This window comes from Rhamphochromis sp. 'chilingali', assembly GCF_963969265.1.
Source record: "Rhamphochromis sp. 'chilingali' genome assembly, chromosome: 19".
Lineage (NCBI taxonomy): Eukaryota > Metazoa > Chordata > Actinopteri > Cichliformes > Cichlidae > Rhamphochromis > Rhamphochromis sp. 'chilingali'.
Genome location: NC_137946.1, coordinates 2212249 through 2230936, shown reverse-complemented (window position 1 = coordinate 2230936; position 18688 = coordinate 2212249). Strand labels below are relative to the sequence as shown.

At 44.1% G+C, this 18688-nt stretch overlaps 1 protein-coding gene across 1 annotated transcript; it reads left to right on the top strand.

Annotated features, from left to right (window-relative positions):
- Nucleotides 1-1206: 1206 nt before the first annotated feature.
- LOC308387472 (PR domain zinc finger protein 15-like) lies at nucleotides 1207-16348 on the top strand. Its single transcript, XM_080867537.1, is given in 25 exon segments — nucleotides 1207-1640; nucleotides 1643-1653; nucleotides 2216-2255; nucleotides 2354-2447; nucleotides 3259-3412; nucleotides 3503-3655; nucleotides 3754-3862; nucleotides 3951-4034; nucleotides 4293-4496; nucleotides 6247-6456; nucleotides 6554-6648; nucleotides 6725-6812; nucleotides 6890-7057; nucleotides 8204-8298; nucleotides 8383-8514; nucleotides 9076-9216; nucleotides 9317-9480; nucleotides 9837-9916; nucleotides 10253-10372; nucleotides 10481-10612; nucleotides 11003-11086; nucleotides 12704-12879; nucleotides 12976-13056; nucleotides 13880-14101; nucleotides 15296-16348. Coding segments are annotated over 25 exon segments (3459 nt in total). The 5' UTR covers nucleotides 1207-1555; the 3' UTR covers nucleotides 15833-16348.
- The last annotated feature ends 2340 nt before the right edge of the window (nucleotides 16349-18688 follow it).

The following is an 18688-nucleotide window of genomic DNA, read 5'->3' as shown; positions in this document are numbered from 1 at the left end:
CACAGCACCACGGGGCTCTAATGGATTGACTGTGAAGGCTGAGTGCAGTGAACTCATTGTCAAGAAATCAGTTAGACATGACATGAGCTTTGTAGCACGGTGAATTATCAACATGGATACACTGTGGTGATAAAGGCTGGGCAGCAACAATGCCCAGATGGGTTCGGGCATTTAAACGATGCCAAAGTGTTAACAAACTATCCCACACAACGTTACATCCCCACCAGCTGCCTGAACCATACAAGACGGAGTGGATTCATGCTGCCGTGTTATTTATACTAACTTACACATCCACACGTGGTTGCAGAAATTGAGACTAGGCTATGTTTTTGTGAGCCTGCGCAAATTGTACCCTTGGTTTCCTGTTCTTTGCTGACAGCACGGCACCCCGTGTGGTCTTCTGCTGCTGTGGCCAACCTGCCTCAGGGTTTTGCATTCAGAGATGCTCTTCTGGTTGAAACAAGTGGTTATTTGATTTACAGTTTTCCAGTCTGGCCATTCAGCTTTAACCTAGAATAAACATCACTGGATATTTTCTATTTTTCTGACTTTTTCTCTGTAAACTGTAGAGATGGTCGTGTGGGATCAGCAGTTTGTGAAGTACTCGGACCAGCCTGTCTGTCACCAACAACAAAGCCACAATTGTGGAGATCCCTTTAATCACCTTTCTTCCTCCTTCTGATGTTTGGTTTGAATTTCAACAGACCGTCTTAGCCATCTGTACATGCCTCAACACACTGAGTTGCTGCCATGTTATTGGCTGACTGGATCTTTGCATTAATAAATGAATGAAGCAGTTGGATGTAGCAAAGTGGCTGGTGAGTATATTGTGCCTTTTATGTCTATATTTTTCTAATCCCCTAGAACAACTAGTAAATGTCTGTTGTTGTCAGACCTCAAACAATTAAGGCAACTCATTGCCTCAATGGTCCAACCTTCACTATCTGTCCTCTGCACATGTCCAGACTATCACAACTTCATGCAACAACTATGACAGGCCACACAGGCGATCTGTCAGCTGTTAGTACAGTCCTTCAGACATGCCCACTCTGAGTGCTAACATAAGGAGACAACGTTACAGTTTTATTATATAGTTTATTATATTAGAATTTAGTAACTGTGAAGTTATAACAAATATAATAAGTGGGCTTACTTAATCTCAAAAAAAAGAGTCCATATTAATCAAAGAAACTCCAAATATTTAACTAGTACAGTTTAGTAACTCGCACTGCTCCACGTGTTTCATCACTTTGCTTATAGAAAGACATTTTGGTATAAAGACAACATTGTAAAAAGCTTCTTGACACTGAAATATAATTTTCATTAAATGTGTTGTTAGGACTGAAACAGAAAGCGAAACGTTGTTGTGACAGCAAACGTTGTCGGAAGTTTGATAAAGTAGTTATAAGCAGCAGCTTACGCTAACATGCTGCCTTTTAGTATTTTGTGCACATTTTTGTTAACTTCTGCAGTTTCTATAAGACTAAAAACTGTTACACGTATGAGGTAGTAGGTCCTAGGTTAGCGCCATTGTGTTGCGCCTACATTTCCCATAATGCAGTCGGGGCTGCTCGTTTCCGGTCCTGCGCCGTTTCTGGAGCGGATTGGAACCCGGAGTCAGGATTTGGTAAATGAAGGGGTTTTGCAGAAAAGGTAACGTGTTTCCCGACCAATACACGCCGCCTTTCCACCAAATGGAGACGCAGTTTGGTAGTAAAGGTGCAGCTGATCCGTCCGGTTCGGTCCGAGTTTACCCGAAACGCCTCCACCACACACTGGCGGCCGTTGAATAGCATTGACTCCGGTTTGGGGGTTTGCGTCTCCGGTCCATCCGCCATGCCGACTGTTCTTTGTTACATTTTAGCAAAGAGCAGCCGCTCAGATCGGAGTTAAAACCCGGCTAGAGTTTGGGAACGACTCAAATCCTGGATCCCGTCTATTCCCCGGGCTGCATATGTTCAAATACACGCGTCAACTGTTTCGCGTAGAACAAAAACCAGCTAATGTTTCCATAAGGCACTAGTGTACAGCCGGTAGGGCTGATGCATTCACGTACACCTGAAGGGTCCCACATTAAACGATGAGCAGGCTCAGAAGTTCAGTTACATCCTGAAACACTCGTTAAAGTACTTCCTTCGTGTAAATGTGCAGTAAAACTGAGTGCGACCAGGCTGCTGCTCTCTGGTAAACATGCAAACACTTTCCCTCTCTGTAGGTTGGCATAATGGCTGAACAGACGCCAGATGAGTTCATCTGTGAGTATGACTCCAGCCCTTACTGTCCCGTGTGTGTGTGTGTGTGTGTGTGTGAGTGAGAAAGCACTATGAAGACAGATGTGATGTGTATCTGACAGGGTGCGAGGACTGTGGCCAGTACCATGACTCTGAGTGTCCTGAACTTGGGCCGGTGGTGACTGTCCAGGACTCCTTCGTCCTCAGCCGAGCTCGGTGAGTGACAGCTGGAGGTGTCAGGTGGGGGTTTGGGCCATTCTTTGAACTCAAGTTTCTTTCTAAAGATTCAATCAGAGCAAAACCAAAGAAGGAGAAACATCGATCCCTGCTAGCGCTGACGTCCAGTCATCCTGACCTGTGAAATTACAAACCCCATTCATGTGTCACCTTATTGCTGTTCTAGACCTTGCAAAGAGATTGTCCAAGTATCCCACTGTGGGTGGTTGCGTTTCTGCCACTTGCAGCTTCATCCTAAATGTGGAACTTTTTAACTTTAAACATAATAGATTTCTCACTCGATGCTTTCTTCTCACAAGCATACAGCTGCCTTCCTCGAGCCTCAGCCTGCAGTTTCTTTTTTTGTTTGTGTTTTCTCTCTTTCTCATTCTCTGATATTTTGCATCATTGGGGCTTCTGTCTATAATATTGCACAAAATTGCTCAAAAGGGGAGGACACACCATTTTTCAGCATTTTAGCAAAGTAAGCATACTGAATCAAGTGATGCTGAAACTAAGGGATCACAAGAAGGCAGGAGGCTGGCCTTGTTATTGTAAAGACCCTACAATAACCAGATCATCCTCTGTGATCAAGCACTTAGCAACAGCGGCAGTAAGAGTCCCTGTTTTAACAGGAAGAAACTTCTGGGAGGAGTCTGCAGTAACAGGTTGGGGGTCGTGATTGGTGATGATGCAGAGTTGAGATTAAAGAGTGAGGGTTGTCGCTTTCAGCTTTTATCATGCTTTTAGCTTACATACTGAACAGACAGTAATCAGGAGTTTATGCCATGTTGCTCTTTCCTTGGATCAGGTCGTCTCTTCCGGACAGCCTGGAGATCAGAGAGATGGGAAATGGAGAGGAGGGGGTGTTTGTCCTGCACCGGCTGGTCAAGAGGACTCGGTTTGGGCCCTTTGAAGCAAAGAGGGTTCCCCACCTGGAGAAGGAAGGAGCGTTCCCCCTGAAGGTGCACTTAAACCCTCTGCTTTAAACTGTACGTGTGCATGTGGTTTTTAACTTTAACTTCCTTCTTGATCCTCTCTCTGTTGTTGGGCAGATCTTCAAGAAGGACGGTGTAGTGGTGTGTTTTGACTCCAGCAGTGAGGAGGACTGCAACTGGATGATGCTGGTGCGACCTGCCAGCGACCACAAGCACCAGAATCTGACGGCTTACCAGCAGGATGACGAAGTGTACTTCAACACCTCCCAGGTATCTTCCTCCACCTGAAACCTGCGCGGCTCCTTCACCTCTGTAAGCAGACTGATTTGTTGATCCACGTGCATACCTGCCGCTGTTGTGTTTCCCAGGATGTGCTGCCAGGAACAGAGCTGAGAGTCTGGTATGGAGCGTTCTATGCCAAGAAGATGGAGAAGCCCATGCTGAAACCCCCACTTCAGCCACCGCTGCCTCCACCAGGTAGCTTTGGTTACAGCACAGATGCTGTGTTGGGGTACCATGGAAACTGTGAGAGTTACATCTTCTCGCTTTTCTCTTTTTCAATCAGATGTGACAGCTCCATCCGCTAAATCTGAGATCTCAGAGAAAAGTGGAGCCCACATGCCTCCAGCGGCTGAAGACAGCAGCACAGGTAGGATCATTAAAAACACCCACCACCTCCAGTTCACACGTCTTTGAAATGTTTTCCCATATTTTAGCTAAGTTTGTGATTATAATCCTTTTTTTTTTCTTTTAACTGCATCAATTTTTCAGCAGCTTTTTGTTTTGGCAGCAAGTCCAGCATGAGTGAACGCCACATGTTCACCCGTTCAAAAGATTCTAAGCTGAACAAAACGCTGCGTCATGATCGCACACGCTGACTCATCTGCCCCTTTTCTGTGGATCACAGGCGACATGCTGAGCCACCTCAACGAGGTAAAGACGGTAACGGTGCTTCCAGCAGAGCAACTCCTGCCCCAGGGGGAATGCCTGGTTGGTCCTGATGAGGAGGAGGGCATCTCCCCTGCAGCGCAGCCCAGCCCCAAGAGAGGGCACAGCCGAGGGAGGAGGGCTAAAGGACGCAGGCCCAGTGCTGCAGCAAGCAAAAACAGAGGTGAGAAGAAAGAGAGAGTCAGGCTTGGGCAAAAAAAACTTTGTGAAACATATTCTGGCTTGCAGCGGTTAAATGAAGATGATCGCATGATATTTAGAATGCATGCTGCACCAGTTAAAACACAAAGCAAAAGTAGATCGAGTGCTCCCTCGGTCAGCGCCTGTTTCCTGCACAACACAGCTCAAAGTTTCTGGATATAGTCACTACGTTAAGACGGATCAAATTCAAATGTGTAGCACAGCAGGAGGTGAAGAGCTTGTTCTTTGAAGCGGATCATCGTCCGCTGTTTGGAAATACAGCAGATAACAAGTAATGTTGACCAAGAACAAAGCAACAAGTGTCGTAGAGTCGCGTCTGCACCACAGAACACAGAAAAGACACAAAGACAGTTAATGCATGAAGATCCTGCAGTGCTGAGGTGAATCGCCCAGTGTCAACTCAGACGAGGCTCCTTGTATCCATCCAGCTCACAAAGTCACCAACCAATCACATTCCATCTGAACAAAGATGTGTGCCCACTAAACACGTCGAGCCAGGAACGTTTCGGGTCTCTGGTTTACTTAATGGAAAAAACATATGTTGTCCCCTCATGCAATTATTTTTCCAAAGTGGCAAAACCTGCGCTGTATGCAAATCACCACCAGGGGAAAAGAGAGGGATCTCACGTGTGTCAAGTACTTTTCTACTTTTTCGAGAAGCCAGACAGAAACTCCTCAGTAAGAGTCACATGACAGCCTACCTATAGTTTTCCAAAAAGCACCCCAAGGACGCTCAGACCATGAGAAACTAAGTTCTCTGGTCTGATGAAACAAAGATTACACTCTTTGGCTTGAATGCCAAGTGACAACCAAGCACGGCTCATCACATGGATGATCTCATCCCTACAGTGAAGCATGGTGGCAGCAGCATCACGCTGGGGGGATGTTGTTCAGAAGCGAACTGGGAGACTAGTCAGGGTGGAGGTAAAGGTCAATGCAGCGATGCACAGAGCCATGATGTTGATGTTAACCTGCTAGAGCGCTCTGGACCTCAGACTAGGGTGAAGGTTCATCTTCTAACACAGGGGTGGGGATATCTAAAACCTGCAGGTCAACACACCGGAATCAAATCATTAGTTCATTACCAGGCGTCTGGAGAACTTCATGACATGTTGAGGAGGTCATTTAGCCATTTAAATCAGCTGTGTTGGATCAAAGACACATCTAAAACCTGCAGGACACCGGCCCTCGACGCCTGCAGTTCCTCCACCTCTGTTCTAACAGGACAATGACCCTAAACACACAGCCAAGATAACAGAGGAGTGGCTTTAGAAATTTCCCTCAATGGCCCAGTCACACCCCAGAGTTGAACCTGGCTGAACGTCTCTGGAAAGATCTGAAAATGGCTGTGCACCAACACTCCCAATCCAAACTGCTGGAGCTTGAGAGATTCTGCAAAGAAGAGTGGGAAACCCCAAAAATAGGTGTGCTAGCTTGTAGCATCATACTCAAAAAGACTTGAGGCTGTAATTGCTGCCAAAGGTGCTTCCAAGCTACCAAGGTATCGAGCAAAGGCTGTGAATATTTATGTACATGTTATATTTCAAACAAACTTCATCACTTTGTCATTACAGAGCATCGCATGTAGAGTTCTGAGGTGAAAAATGACTATGATTAATTTTGCAATAAGGGCGTAAAACGATCAAGTGTGGAACACGAGCTCATCTACGGTCGCTCCGTCGACTTTGACGTTGGGTTCCTGATGTGTGCAGATGTGAAGCCCCCACTGGTGAGCTCGGAGCCTGTAGCGTCAGAGGGGGGAACGAGAGCGGCAGAGAACAGCAGCCCACTGAGCACTCCAGACAGCGGGCCTGTCCTGAAGAGGCACAGAGCGAGAGAGCACAAGAAGGTCTACGCTTGCCCCCGCTGCAACAAGGTCTTCCAGAACAGCAGCAACCTCAACAGACACATTCGATCTCATGGTACAGTTGTGGCTGTGATGGCGTCATCTCCAGATAGAGTTCAATTCAGGAGGAGTGAGTATGTTTACTAAAAGGTCCCTTCATGTGTGGTCGGCAGGTGATAAGCTGTTCAAGTGCGATGAATGTGACAAGTTGTTCAGCCGTAAGGAGAGCCTGAAGCAGCACATCTCATACAAGCACAGCAAGAACGTGGTAAGTGCGAACGGCCGGATCGAGGGTTTCAGCCGCTCCAGCGGTTAATGACGTCGTGTGTTTATCCCCCCAACAGCCTGACCAAGAGTACAAGTACAAATGCAACACCTGTGAGAAATCTTTTCGCCTGGAAAATGCCTTAAAGTTCCACAACTGCCGGACAGGTAGGTTTGCCTCTTTTCTTTTCCCTCTCGTTTCTGATCACATTTCTAACCATCCTCTTTTCATTCCTTCTCTCCAGACGACAAGACGTTCCAGTGTGATATCTGCTCGCGGTTCTTCTCCACCAACAGCAACCTCTCCAAGCACAAGAAGAAGCACGGCGAGAAGCTCTACTCCTGTGAAATCTGCAACAAGATGTTCTACCGCAAAGACGTGATGCAGGAGCACCACAGGAGGCACGGTTTGGGTGAGTGCATGAGAACACAGAGCAGCGTTTGATTATTAATGCTATTTTTTCACAGTACTAGAATGATGAGAGCAAAATGCTTCTCGTGCTTTTTATGGTTGATGAAAAGCATTACAGGAATAAATAAATCAGAGTATGGATAGTTAAACTCCCTCCCAGGCAGTCGTGCCGCTGGTCTTATCAGTCACCGTGATTATGCAAGACAAAGAGAATTTCCAGGAAACGTCTCGCAGTCAAGTCTGCAACTGGAGACTCTGTAGGCCTGAACCTTTAAGGTTTTTAGAACAGAGAGATTTTCTGCAAAACACTCCAAAGTTCATGTGTCCATATTGCTCAATCATAGCTTCTTAAATAATCAGGCCCCATCTTATCTTATAGACTTCATAGTACCATATCGCCCCAGTAGAGCACTTTACTCTCACACCGTTGATTATTTAAAAGTAGAATGGGAGGCAGAGCCTTCAGCTTTCAGGCCCCTCTTCTGTGGAACCAGCTCCCAGTTTGGACACCAGACGCCCTCTCTGCTCTAAAGATTAGGCTTAAAACTTTCCCGTTTGATAAAGCTTATAGTCATGTGACCCTGAGCTATTCCTTAGCTATGGCACAATAAGCCTAGGCTTCCTTCACCTCATTTCACTGTGTGTGTGCTTACACAACACTCGGCATTAATCATTAGTCGTTTTTAATCTCCGGCTCTTCCACAGTGTCTCTTTTGTCCCGTCTCCCTCCCCTGAGCCGTGTTCTGCTGGAGTTTTTCCTGCTTGCTCATAGGGGGTCGTTTGATTGTTGGGGTTTTCTCTGTATTATTGTTGGGTCCTCGCAAATAGGAAGAGTCTCGAGGCAACTGTGACTTGGTGCTGTGTAAGCAAAACTATTGGTCAGATCTCTGCAGGTTGTTTTCAGAGACCTCTGTGTGTTCGACTCCAGCTGGTTTGATCGGTTGCTGAGAAACATCCCCCATAGCCCGATGCAGCCACCGCCATGCTTTACTGTAGGGGTTAGGTAGGCAATGAGCGGAGGAGCTCTACAAATGTTTGAGTTCAGAGAATACTTTTAACCATACCATGAGAGCTATTTAATCACTGTGTAGCAAATATTAAGTGATTTGTTGTTTCGCTAAACTAAACCTAAAATCCATACGCACAGGACCAAAGCACATGAAGAGAGAGGAGCTGGAGGCCAATGGAGAAGAAGGGACCAAGTACAGGAAGGAGCCGTCACCCTGTCCCATTTGCAGCAAGGTAAGCCGTCTGCACGCGTCGGCTCATGGCATCACTTCATCGTTCACCTGCTTCACTGCAGTGTGTTTCTGTGTGTGCGCACAGGTGTTCTCCTGCAGGAGTAACATGAACAAGCATCTGTTGACTCACGGCGATAAAAAGTACACCTGTGAGATCTGCGGTCGCAAGTTCTTCCGTGTAGACGTCCTCCGAGACCACATTCACGTGCACTTCAAGGTGAAACCTGCAACATTATCAGACCTTTTGAAGGGTTCGTTCACAGAGAAGCTGCTGTTTCATCACAAGATCAAAGAGTTTGTGTATATTACAAAAATGCAGGATTTATGGATGAAATGAATTTCTAGGATGAAAGCTGCACCACTGCTTATTCCACAGGACCAATGACGCATGTAGAGTCTGTTCCACTTGTTTAACAGCGCCGCTGCACATTTAGCTGCACAAATTCAGAACACTTTTTTGGCTTTGGGCCTTTGAGTACTTGGTTTCCACTTTAATCACACACACAAGGATTTACAAGGATGCCACTTTGACTCAGATCAGGTATCAAAATGTGGTCCATCTCTGATTCAGTATTATAGACACCTGACAGAATATTCTATACATTTACATGTCCTCAGTCAGAATCTCACCATTTCTCTAAATTATAGAGAAGGGGACATATTTTTAAAAAAAATCAGAAGCACTGCTACTCAGATAAGAAAAGATGAACTCAGAAATGCTCAGGTGCTCTCCAGATACCTGGCGTTCATCAGGTTGAATGACATCCTTTTATTTCAGGACATAGCCTTAATGGACGAGCAGGAAAGGGAAGGCTTCATCAAGAAGATCGGCATCTCAGCGGACGACAGTGACGAAACAGACGAGGATGAAGATGAAGATGACCCAGAGCACCATAAATATAACTGCAAAAAATGCCAAGTAAGCAATCGTCTGTCACGGAGAAACTCTGCAGTCACATGGAGCTCCACGTATCCCTGTGTCCCACACAAATAACACACGTCCTGCTTCTTGTCTCCAGCTGTCATTTGCAAAAGGAAAAGAGTACCTGAAGCACATCATGGAGCAGCACAAGGAGAAAGCCTACGGCTGCGGGATCTGTAACCGACGCTTTGCACTCAAAGCCACTTACAACGCTCACCTGGTCATCCACCGAGAGCAGCTGCCCGACCCTTCGGTGCAGAAGTAAGACAGTAGGAAGCAAGCAAGTACAAATGCTAGTCACAGTCTTGTGAGCCAGCAGAGAAATGTATAATTGTATAAAGAAGTACTTTTGAAATCTGGCGAGGAGAAGAATACATCTGATTCCTTTAAATATGTTCACGGGAGGAAAGATAGTAACATTTGCGTGCAGCAGCCATTGAGTGCTAGTTACTAATCATCCATGCATGTGAGAGCTGAAATTGCTGACTTGCACCTAAAAGGAAATGATGTCATTTTTAGCGCAAACTGTGTATTTTTCAAAATAAAGGTACTAAATAACTATGAAGTCAGAAAAATGTACAGAAATCATTTTCAAATAGTTTCGCTCTTTCCTAAAGGTACATCCATCCATGTGAGATTTGTGGGCGAATATTCAATAGCATTGGAAATCTGGAAAGGCACAAGATCATCCACACAGGTGAAGTGTTTATTCTGTGGTCAGTGCTTAACAAATTTATTCGCCTACCACCCAGCATAAGGTTTTTAAATGAACACTACTGGTAATCAGCAAAATGTTTCATCCAAACGCTAATCCCACAAGATTTTAATTGAAGTCACATTTTTAATGCTAAAATGTGTGTTTTTATAAAATAATGGCATAAAAATGTTCCTCTGTTCAGCAAAGCAGCTGAAAGTTGTAATCAAGGGCAGCACGTCAGTAAATGTACTTCCTACGCTGGCTCATACTCTCACAGGGTGAGTCTGTGCAAAGGTAACGTCACAATTAAAAAAAGATGTTTGTTCACTCATCCAGGGGTGAAGAGCCACGGCTGTGACAAATGCGGCAAATCGTTTGCAAGAAAGGACATGCTGAAGGAGCATCTCAGGGTGCACGACGACAACCGAGAGTACCTGTGCGCCGAGTGCGGGAAAGGTCATCGCACGCCTCATTGCTCTTTTCCCACCGTGTAAACTGAACGAGTAGACTTGAACTGGTGGTGGTTGAATTATTCTGAGATTGTGTCAACGTTTGCCTGCCCAGGTATGAAGACCAAACATGCTCTGCGGCACCACATGAAGCTCCACAAGGGCATCAAAGAGTACGAGTGTAAGGAGTGTAAGCGCAAGTTCGCCCAAAAGGTCAACATGCTGAAACACTACAAGAGACACACAGGTGAGTGAGAAGGCGTGCGTGTGCACGTAGAGCTCATTTTAATGCATTACCTTAGTCTAACACACACAGACACACACATACATATAGCATAAGCATGATGGGTTGGTTACTCTGAACGTGTACATGGAAAAACAAACACACACCTGCACTAATGCTCAGTCACACACCCACAGCCGCTGTAATTCTTTTTGTCTGTGCAGCCCCCCCACACTGTCTTTACCCTAATTGTCTTGATTGTTCTCACTTGTCTCTATTGCAGTAAGAAAAAGTGTTTGTGTGTCACAGACATGAAGGATGTATACTGCAAAAAAAGCACTAAAAACCAAGCACACCTAACAGAGAATCACGTCATTGTCCCTCAGTGCTTGTTTTGTGTCACCGTGCTTGCAGGTATAAAGGACTTCATGTGCGAGTTGTGTGGAAAGACTTTCAGTGAGAGGACCACACTAGAGACTCACAAGCTCATCCACACAGGTATTTCATGTCACTGTGGCGTCATAAAACCAGACTGCTGTGCATTACTCGGTTATTACAAGCTGAACATGAAACTCTTTCATCTGAATCTACTTTCCTGCTACATTTAAATCAGAACATTGTAAACAGGACTGGACCAAAGCAAGTGAGAGGCTGATAAAGTCACACAGAAAGCAACTTATTACTTACAATCTTCAAATGTAATGCCATATGTAGTAATGTAATATCTTCTTTTAGTCATAATTTAAAGTGATTTTACCAAAAATAATTTTAGCTGTTAATGTTAACTGTTGTGGTATGAAAATGTAAGTTAGCTCTTATTAGTTGTTGATGAATAGAGGAAAGAGGAACTTTTGTTTGATCCCAAAAATAAGAAGGTTGACTTAAGTTAGCATAAAGGCTAAAATCAGTTTGGTCCAAAGGTAAACTTGCCAAAAAGCCCGTGACATGCAGCTGCTGCCAGGACCTTATGATTTAAGAAGCATGTTGTATCCTTTCATGTAAACGCCTGCTATTTTTGGACTGGAACAAATACTAGCATAATGTTAGCTACATGGTGCTAACTAAACAGTAGTTTCAAGTTTTGTACGGAGAAACAGTGTAGCCACATTTACCCATAATGAAGTTCTTTGGCTCGTGCTCCTCAGCCTTACATGAACATGTAGAAAGTGTGCAGTTATATTAAGAAGAAAATAACAGAAAATAGCAGTAATAATACTGATGATGATGATAAAAGAGAAAAAGAGAGAAAAAAATTCTCTAAATATTTAATAGTTAAGACAAGTTGGTATTTGCATGTTGTGCAAAACTTGTGCAACGAGCATTTAAGTGGCATTTGTTGAAGTGACAGTGTGTAGAGTCCTGTAGTTGTAGTGAGTGTGTAATGGTGTGTGCAGAACGGCAGCAGCTCGAAAGCCTGATGGCTTGTGGGTAGAAACTGTCTCTGCGTCTGCTAGCGCGGGTCTGGATGCTCCTGAACCGCCTGCCGGACGGCAGGACTGAGAAAAGTCTGTGGCTGGGATCGGAGAGGAGCCGCTGCATCTTCCTCACGCAGCGCTGTCTGTAGAGATCCTGCATGGCTGCCAGTTCAGTCCTGGTGATGCGCTGTGCTGTCCTCACCAGCCTCTGCAGAGCTTTGTGGTCCAGAGCATTACAGCTGCCGTACCAGGTGGTGATGCAGCCAGTCAGAGTAGTAGCTACACCTATGAAGCAAAGTTACAAACAATTTTTAGGAAAATGTGTTTTCTTTCTTAAACAAAAGTTTAATAAGACGGGGAAGGACTGGGAGATTTAGCAACTGAGATTGATACATTATTGAGCAAAATTATAATGGAGTAAATAATTTGTTACACGACTCGTTACATTACTTTTGCTCCATAAATTGACCTGAAACACGTTCACATAATTTCCAGTTCTGCTGTTCTACACACCAACATATATCCCTATCAAAGTCAGAACACACATGTGATCTTTCATATGTATGAACACAAATCCAACAACACAAAGCAAAGATGCTTTGGAGTGCATTACACACAACATTGAATATGATAGGGTTTAATTTGGGGCTTCAAACTAGCTGATGCTGTCGAGCTGACCTCTCCTTCTCTGCTGCTGCAGTGGGTAAGACGTGGACATGTCCCACATGCGATAAGAAATATCTGACCGAGTACATGCTGCAGAAGCACGTCCACCTGACCCACGAAAAGGTAGAGGCCCAGTCGTGTCACCTCTGCGGGACAAAGGTGTCCACTCGCGCTTCTATGAACCGACACCTGCGACGCAAACATCCCGAGGTGAGTGGGGTCAGACCGGAGAGGAAACGACCCATATTACAGCACTCGAAAGGCAGACTCGGCCTGAAATGCTGTCCTTCTCCTATATGCCTACAGGTGGTGTCTGTGAGAATCGACGAGTTTGATGATCTTCAGGAAAATTTGTCAATGAATGAGTCATCGATCAGCATTGTGCAGGTTAGAATAAAATTCCGGATTTCTGACACCACAGACCAAAATCCAATTCATTGTATTTTGGTCTCGACCAGGCCTCCACCCATCGTCTTCAGATGGTCCAAAATGCAGCTGCTCGCCTGCTAGCTGGTACCAAACGGAGAGAGCGTATAACCCCAGTTTTAGCTTCTTTACACTTCCTGTCTCCTACAGGATCCAATTTAAACTTTTACTTTTAAGTCGCTTAACGCCCGAGCGCCTTCTTACCTGTCTGAGCTCCTCTCTGTTTATGCTCCAGGAAAAACCACGAGGTCTAGCTCAGAATAGATGCTGTCCATCCCACGGACTTGTCTCCAATCTCGTGGTCATAGATCCGTCTCTGTGACAGATCCCAGACTTTGGAAAAGTCTCCCCCTAAATATTAGATCTGTACAAACACTTGAGCAATTTAAATCACTACTAAAGACACATTTTTATGCCCTGGCTTTTAACACACTCTGACCCAGGCATTCTGCTCTTATTTTAAATAGTTTTAGTTATTGTTTTAATTCTTTTATTGTCCTATTATTGTTTTATATTGTTATTATTGTATTACATTGTTGCTTTTTAATGCCATTTTTATATTGTTAAGCACTTTGTGCAGCATCGGCTGTTTGAAATGTGCTATATAAATAAATTTGACCTTGACCTTTGACCTTATTGGCAAACGAGGTGGTTTTAGGGAGGCGTAGCTATGGAAACACTGACAAACAACAAGAAACCATATTGTCTAAGTATGTCTGTGGTGTCAGCTGCCTTAAAATCTGCATTTTTCTGTACACTAAAGATGTTTCACTTCCTTCTGCAGCCCTCTCTGACCATGGAAAAAGACGGGATGTCTCAGGAGCGGCCCAGTCGACCTTCCCGACACCCCAAGAAGAAGCAGAGAAGCTCAGCTGAGCCGGAGCTCTCCGAGTCCGATGAATACGTTGACTTTGCTGAGCCAAGGCACGAAGCCATGTCAGAATTCAACGCCGTCATTGTCGGTGATGAGACTGAGACGAGCTCTGCTGTACAGAGCATCCAGCAGGTACGTGTGCACATTTCCCCCAGAAGATTCTGCTTTGTTGCTACAATAACGTGTCCAATTTCTTTCCCCCCGAACACCACGATAAGTGGATAAAGGCAGGCGGCCTGATTAAAAAGGAAAACACAGACTGAAGTTTTTCTCCCTGAAGAGCCCTTAAGTCACCCACAGCGGCTGGCTCGACATTGCCGATGAAAGGCAGAATAAATCTGGATTTGCACTTGTTTTGTTGATTATTTGATATGAAGTCATCATTTAATAACTGTGGCATTTGTCTAAAAATGTGGCAGTTGTCTAATAAAGGTTTTTTTTGAATGGGCTATAATGTTACATAACCTAATAAATTGCCGACTTTGGTAATTGTTGACCTAGTAGTTATGACTTCATTGGGAATCGTAGGATAAAATGTGGATCTGTTGAGTAAAGCAGGTGTAAAATACACACAGTCAAACCACAAAATGATTACATTTATAATATACAATTGTTTTCCTGCTGTTAAGACAGTGTTATGAAATTACACAGATGCAGTGCAACGCTTGAAGCCACAATTGACAGCTAAGGCTTTGTGATTACAGATGTGCTCAAACACATTAGACCTTTAACAATTTTAATAATATAACTATACAAACTGGCATGATGCTTAAATAGTTTGATTTAAAAATATGCAATAAGACGTAGTTTCTAATTTTATTTATTTATTTTCCATTTTTCAGATGTGTTTACTACATTATTTCTGTCTGGGCCACTTGAGTCAATATCAGACTGTTATTCCAGCTGCAGTAATTTATATTTGGCCTCTGTTCTGGAACTTTCCTAACATGTGCAGTATGGAAAGCCAAGAGGCCGGGAGAGCGGCAGCAGCAGCAACAACACATTTCTTCCTGTTAAAAGGGAGTTTTTCCTTCCCGCTGTCACCAAGTGCTTGATCACTGGGTGGTGTCTAATTGTTGGGGTTTTCTCTGCATTATTGTAAAGTCTGTACAATATAAATCACCTTGAAGTGACCGTTGTTGTCATTTGGTGCTATGTGAATGCAATAAAATTCAGTTCATTCAGCTCGCTGGCTGAGCTTGACTCACGGCCTCAGCCAGCTGCTGTTCCTCACAAACTTAGATTATAACAACAGTGTTGTGCTTTAGCGGCAGATGAGCTGCTTTCATCATCGAGTTGCAATTGATTCCATTGTTGCCGTTTCAGGTGGTGGTTCTGACCGACCCCAGTGCTCCATCAGCCTCCTCCCCCAACAGTTCAGTGGGACTGACCAACATCACAGTCACGCCCATCACCAGCCACGCCCCTGCCCAGTTTACCAGCCTGCAGCCTGTCGCCGTGGGCCACCTGACAGCCAGCGACCGGCCCCTCACACTGGACAACTCCATCCTCACGGTCACCTTTGACACAGTCAGTGGCTCCGCTATGCTGCACAACCGGTCTGCAGAACTCATCCCAGAGACTGTAGGTCCTGCTGGAAGCGGGACACCCCAGTCCGTCGCCCATTTCATCAACCTCGCCACTCTGGTCAACCCCATGGGCCACCAGCTAGAGGCCCCGACTCTGGCGTGGAGGCCTGTACCTGCAGCTGAGGGCAGCCAGGTCACTCCAGTGGTGGAGGGTGCACAGGGGGAGAGTCAGGAGGCCCAGAGCCAGGGCTCAGATCCAGGCCGGCCCAGCCAGAGCCAGCCAGCCACCCCTCAGCAGCAAAGCAGTTCTGCGCAACAGATGTTCAGCTACTGAGCAGACACTAGGGGTGCAGGTCACCTCACACAGATACTGTTACATAGTAGAGTAGATTTTTAACAAACTGTACAAAGTGATCACTGTCACCCAGATGCCTCTCCAGCCCAATGGAAGCAAATGGTATTGTCATATTTTTTAATAGTAAAACGGAAAACAAATTGTCAGTTAGTGAATCTGTTTTTGAGAAAATGAGGAAAAAATGTGCATTTAGCCACAATCACTGACGTCTGAAACCAAAGCAACTGTTGAATATTCTAACGCCTTATCAGCCTTGGGGGGGAAATGCATGTTTTCGAGATAAACCTGCTGCTTGAACAATGAGATGTGGAAATGCACCAACATGAAAAGCAGATGAACTTTGTGACAAAGTGAAAATACGTTGACCACATTATAATAACACATGGTATTTGGTGTATTCCCTAAAGCAGCTGAGTGCTGAACATGATTTTCGAATGCTGTAAACTAATTATTGTCAACCTGTCTGAAATAAATATTGGCAGCCATTTTTAAAAATGATATTTTTAAAGAAAATTCATCAGGTCGTCCTTTTTGTATGTTGTCAGTTGTGACTGCAGCTGCAGAGAGCGCCTGATGGCTGGGCCTTTGCCCATGTGGCCTGGCCAAGTGCAGCCTGAAAAAGCCATATGGGCTCACCCTCCTGTAGGCCCATTTATTGTGGGCAGTCTAAGGCACACCTGTGCAACAGTCATGCTGTCTAATCAGCAACTTAATATGCCACACTAGTGAGGTGGGATGCAAAGGAGAAGTGCTCACTGACAGAGATTTAGACAGATTTGAGAGTAATGGTTGTTTTGTGCATGTAGAAAATGTTTCAGCTCATGAAAAATGGGAGCAAAAGTGTTGCATTTATATTTTTGTTCAGTGTTTCTACACTTACACAACACATTTTGACACTCTGTTGAATGCTTTTATTTTCAAACTTGGCAATCCAGGAAGTATAGATTTTATTTGAACGAATGAGAAGGTTTTTCGCCCATGAAGCAGTTCAGCAAACATGTAAAGCACCAAAAATGCACTTTAGGTAGTAAAGTGTTTAAAATAACTAATTACTGATGAAAGACTCGCTCTAGTTTCCTTAATTTAATATAATATAATTCAGCCAGAGAGGAAACAGAAATCATGAGCCTGAGGAATACTTTATGCAAAACACTCGTGGAGGGTTGTGAACAGAAACCAAACAGCCACAGACGGTATCAACTACGTGAAAAATGGCGCCATCTCGTGGCCTCTTTCTGTCACTATAATAACTTCAAAACTTTGTAAAAAAAAATGCTTCACCTGTAAAAGTTTCAAAGTGACGTTTTTTCACCAGCAGAGCAGCTTCAGTCGATGACGTCACTGAGAGAGTCAGAACGCACAACTACAAAGTTAACCTGTGACGTTCATCACCATCATTATATTTGGATAGTTGGTGGAGACATATCAGTTAACAGTTGGCAGCGTTCCTCACAGCATTCAGTGGTGATTAGTCTACATTTACTCCGCGTTTTTAAAGAGCTAAAAGATTTCACAGCATTTTAAGGACTGTGTCATAACTCTGGATAAGTTGGAATCCGTAAAGTTTGAGAGCTGTACTGCTTTAGTTTCCTCCAGACTGTGTATCATCCCAGGAGAATGGACAGAGGAGACAGACTACCGATTCAAAGTGAGTGCGTGATAGGTTGGAAGGCTACTATTATTCCCCATAGGCAGCAGAGATGGGCAGTAACGCGTTACTTGTAACACGTTACTGTAATCTGATTACTTTTTTCAGGTAACGAGTAAAGTAAGGGATTACTATTGCAAAAACGGTAATTAGATTACCGTTACTTTCCCGTAGGAACGCTGCGTTACCAGTGAAGTAAGCGAGTGCGACGTTCGTGACAACAGCTGTGTGCAGATCAACAGTGGATCATATATCGAGTGCGGGAGAGAGTATGAGCGTGCAGCGTTTAAAGCGTGGAAGTACTGACCTTACTTTGAGTTTGATTCCATAAAAAGTGACAAAAACATTAGTGTCCGCTGTGCGTGGGAAGAAAACTTCTTTTTACAGCGAAAAAACCCCTAAACTTCCAACAAGCACCGAGTAGCTACGACGTAATGGGAAACTCACAGAGAAACTCGTGGATTCTTCCACTGACCGCGGCACACCTGCACCAGGGTAAACCTCCGCCTGCCCCACTCCTGCTTTACAGGTGAAAATAGAGCAACAGGACCGCTGAGTCTTTGACTTTATTTATTTTCTGCTGTGTTTTACTTGCATCTATTTGAAAGACTGAGTGTAAACACAAAAAATATTTTATTTTATGTGCTGGAATGTGTAGAAAATAGGTTTAAATGTTAAACTAATTTATTCAAGTCAGAGAATGTTGCATATAATTAAATTTTTGCTTGATGCATAAAGTTAAAAGATTAAAACTAATAAAACAAGTTTTAAAAAGAGACTTTTCCATTTGATTACATTTTGTATGATGGATTATGCAGAAAAAGTAGAATTGGGCTGAAAGATCTATCGCTTTATCACCTATTCAGGTTGTAAATTGTGTTTTTAAAAAGTAACTAAGTAATTAATTACTTTTGAAAATAAGTAATCAGTAAAGTAACAGGATTACTTTTTTGGGGAAGTAATCGGTAATTAGTTACTGATTACTTTTTTCAAGTAACTTGACCAACACTGATAGGCAGTATCAAAAAGCTCCATACAGCTGTTATTCATGGGGTTCACAACAAAGCAAGGGTGTATACAGTTAATACTAATTCATATTAGGTGCCATAAGCATAGAAACGATGTCAATACGATAAGAAAATTGTTATTGTTTTTTTCATGTTGCATTAATGGTTGTCATTTTATTA